Below are 3,419 nucleotides of genomic sequence, written 5' to 3' on the forward strand. Positions count from 1 at the left end.
AAAGAAATGAAATTTGAATAAAATAGTTATCTATAATTTTATATATAGCACTTTATAATTATATGTATGAAGAGGAGAAAATATTTTAAATATTTCACAGATAAATACATAATTAACTATGTACAACTAACACATCAGTGAATGTTTTAGCAATATCGTATGTGTCATTTTTATAATATTTTTATGAAACCTTTCTATTTACTGCTCTTATATTACACCTATCATGAAGGAGACACATTTCTCTGGAGTTCAGAACAGGGAGAAAGTTTGACTGAGGAATTCAGTGAAAAATAAAAGTTTACTTAAGTGGAGAACAATAAATAAATCTTATCTAAACATTTCTGTTGATTTCAGACTGAAATGGACACAAAAATTCTTCAGATTTCCCATTGGTGTTTCCTTTTCCCTTGGGTGTTTACTTCTTACCTTCCTCTTTTGATTAAGTATTGAATTTTCAGTCAATGCCACGCGTCACCCTCCCTCTAAGATTAGAAAAGATTTGTGGACTCTGGCGAAAATGCTGCTATTTATCCATTCCTCACAATCCCAGGAAACTGCTGGTCTGGAAGAACCAGGAAGAATCTTTGACTTGCATCATCTTCCAAGAGAGAATAGTGCTCTCCCTGGAGCCCGGGTTCACCAGCTCACACAATCCTCTTCATTCCTTCCTCATAACTCTCAGAGTTCTGACGCCCTGTACACAAGGACTGGGGAAGGAGAGAGCGTTCAGAGGTTACTCAGGAGCAGAGCAGGAGCAGCCTTATGCTCTCAATAACTATAGTCACTGTCACCTGGTGTGTGGTGCGAGTGGCTGGGAGAGACTAAAAGGGAAGGAAGTTAATGATCTAATTTGCCTGAAATGGTCAGGACGTTGATTTACTTCTATAACCTCTGAGACCTGATATGAAGGAGACTTCCTGTGAAATCATTTTGTGCTATAGTTACTCCTACACACTTACTTCCCTTGGATTCTACAGGTAACTTTACCGGTGCTATATTCTGAGTGGACGTGCAATATTTCACTGTCTTCAAAAACAGCAGACAGTGTAAACAAAACTGTAGATAAATATTTATCTAATCTAGGAAATCACCTTCAAATATTCATGTCTACTTATTCTTCTTCTGTTATTAACTCCTCGATATTTATTCTCACAGTGTTCCCTGGCCTAGACCAGTACTATCCCTGGTTTTCAATTCCCTTCTCCTCCATCTATGCTATGGTTTTCCTGAGAAACTGCGTGGTGCTGAGTCAAGCCTGCACCAGCCCATGTTCTATTTTCTGGCCATGCTGGCCCTCACCGACCTGTGCATGGGGCTGTCCACAGTGCACACGGTACTGGGGATCCTCTGGGGGCTCAGCCGGGAGATTGGTTTGGATACTTACATTTCACAGACTCATTTTATTCATGGACTTTCCTGCACAGAGTCTGGAGTCCTTCTTGCCATGGCGTTTGATCGCTTTATAGCAATTTGCAATCCTCTGATGTATACGTCCATCCTGACTAATAATAGAGTCATTCATTTTATGGTGACCATTTTGATGAGAAGTGCTTTGTCTATTCTTCCCGTCATCATTCGTTTGAAGTTCTTCCCTTACTGCCATCCCCACATCCTCTCTCACTCTTTCTCCCTTCACCAGGACCTACTCCGGCTGGCCTGCTCTGACATCCGCTTCAACAGCTTCTATGCCCTGGCTCTGGTGATTTGTACCGTGTTGTTGGATGCCGTCCTCATTCTTATCTCCTATATTTTCATCTTGCATACGGTGCTGCCAATTGCATCCCGGGAGGAGAGGCTCAAGTCCTTGCAGACCTGTGTTTCCCACATCTGTGCTGTCCTGGTATTTTATATTCCCATCATTGGTCTCACCATGGTGCACCGCTTTGGAAAGCATCTCTCACCTTTGGTTCATGTCCTTATGGGCAATGTCTATATTCTCTTTCCACCCCTGATGAATCCAATCATCTACAGTGTAAAGACCCAGCAGATCCGAAGCAGGATGAAGAAGTGGTTTTCCCTGAAAATGGGGTGAAACCCTCGGGTTTTATCAGTAAGAGTATTTTAAGGTCAAAATAATAATGCTAGTCCCCATGTGTGCAGCAAGATATGATTTGAATAATACTTTCTATAATTTTTTATTCTTTTGTGAAGACTTGAATATCAAAAAACTTAATTGGCTTTCTAAATGCCAGAGACGTAACAGAACTAAGATTTGCCAATACACATTCCAGAAAAGATTTCTGAAACTTTGCTGTAGGATAATTATAGCATGACAATAAGTGTCTTTACATATTATTGACATATTCTTGCAGCATGGTTGCCATATGAAAATTGTGTTACCCTGAATTCATCATCAATATTATCATTCTATTTTGACACACTTCTACTAAAATTTTTGAAACTTATCTATTGTTTAGATAGTTCAAGTTATAACCCTTAAATCAAAATATATGATACAGTGAAATTAGACTTTCCTCCCTAGAGGTGAGGTGAGTAACATCTGAAGCTATGATGCTGAGCCTCCCTCTACTGTATTCTTTTTTAATGGGGGTCCATTAAAGGGACTTTTGATAAATAGATTTATAATCCTTCTAATCCAAAGATTTTTTTCTTAATTTCTTTCCTTTCCATTAAGTTGTAACCTTATGTCATATAAATTTTTCATTCTGCATCTTTTCCACTGAATATTATAGCATTAGGATTTCTTTATAGCATTTCAAGTTCTTCATAAAGTCCACAGGAACAGAATTTAGATTAGAAACAATTGTAAAAGCACAGTTGAGAAGTGATGGTGGAATCTCTTAGGATAATGGTTGTGAGAAGGGAAATATAATGAGAATATTTTTTAAAAAAAAAATAAATGATTCAAATAAAGTTATTTGAATAATTTTTAGAATATATGAACACACCATAATAACTGATTGTGGGTTGGTGAATAGAGTGGTTTCATAGTTGATGCTCAGGTTTCTGGTTTGTGAAATTGAATTGATTGTGTATCATTCAATGAGGTAGTGATAAAGTAAGAGTTTTGTTTACACAAGAAGATAGTAGAACCTACTTTAAACACATTGAGCTGAGGTATCTGTGGGACATTTATAAAAATCCACTGAAAATATTGAGTAAGTACCCCCAGGGCTTCAGGCCCAGTACTGGACACTGCTAAAGTACAGGAAAAGAACAGGGAACCAAAAGAGGACTTTGCCTGCAGTATACCAGGTGATTCAGACAAACATTACTAGGTATACATCTACATTTACAATTTGGCAAATGCCACTTTTAACTAATAACGAGTGCAGGGGCTGCCCCACGGATGAGTGGTTAAGTTCTCATACTCTGCTTCAGCAGACTAGGTTGCCCTGGTTCTGATCCTGGGTGAGGACCTGCATACTGCTCATCAAGTCATGCTGTGGTGGCATCCC

General features: G+C 38.6%; 1 protein-coding gene across 1 annotated transcript; it reads left to right on the plus strand.

The window, feature by feature from the left end:
* The first annotated feature begins 1,103 nt into the window (after positions 1 to 1,103).
* Positions 1,104 to 2,032, plus strand: LOC103554155 (olfactory receptor 51V1-like). Its single transcript, XM_008525060.2, is given in 2 exon segments — positions 1,104 to 1,242; positions 1,245 to 2,032. Coding segments are annotated over 2 exon segments (927 nt in total).
* The last annotated feature ends 1,387 nt before the right edge of the window (positions 2,033 to 3,419 follow it).

Source organism: Equus przewalskii, chromosome 6 (genome assembly GCF_037783145.1).
Source record: "Equus przewalskii isolate Varuska chromosome 6, EquPr2, whole genome shotgun sequence".
NCBI lineage: Eukaryota > Metazoa > Chordata > Mammalia > Perissodactyla > Equidae > Equus > Equus przewalskii.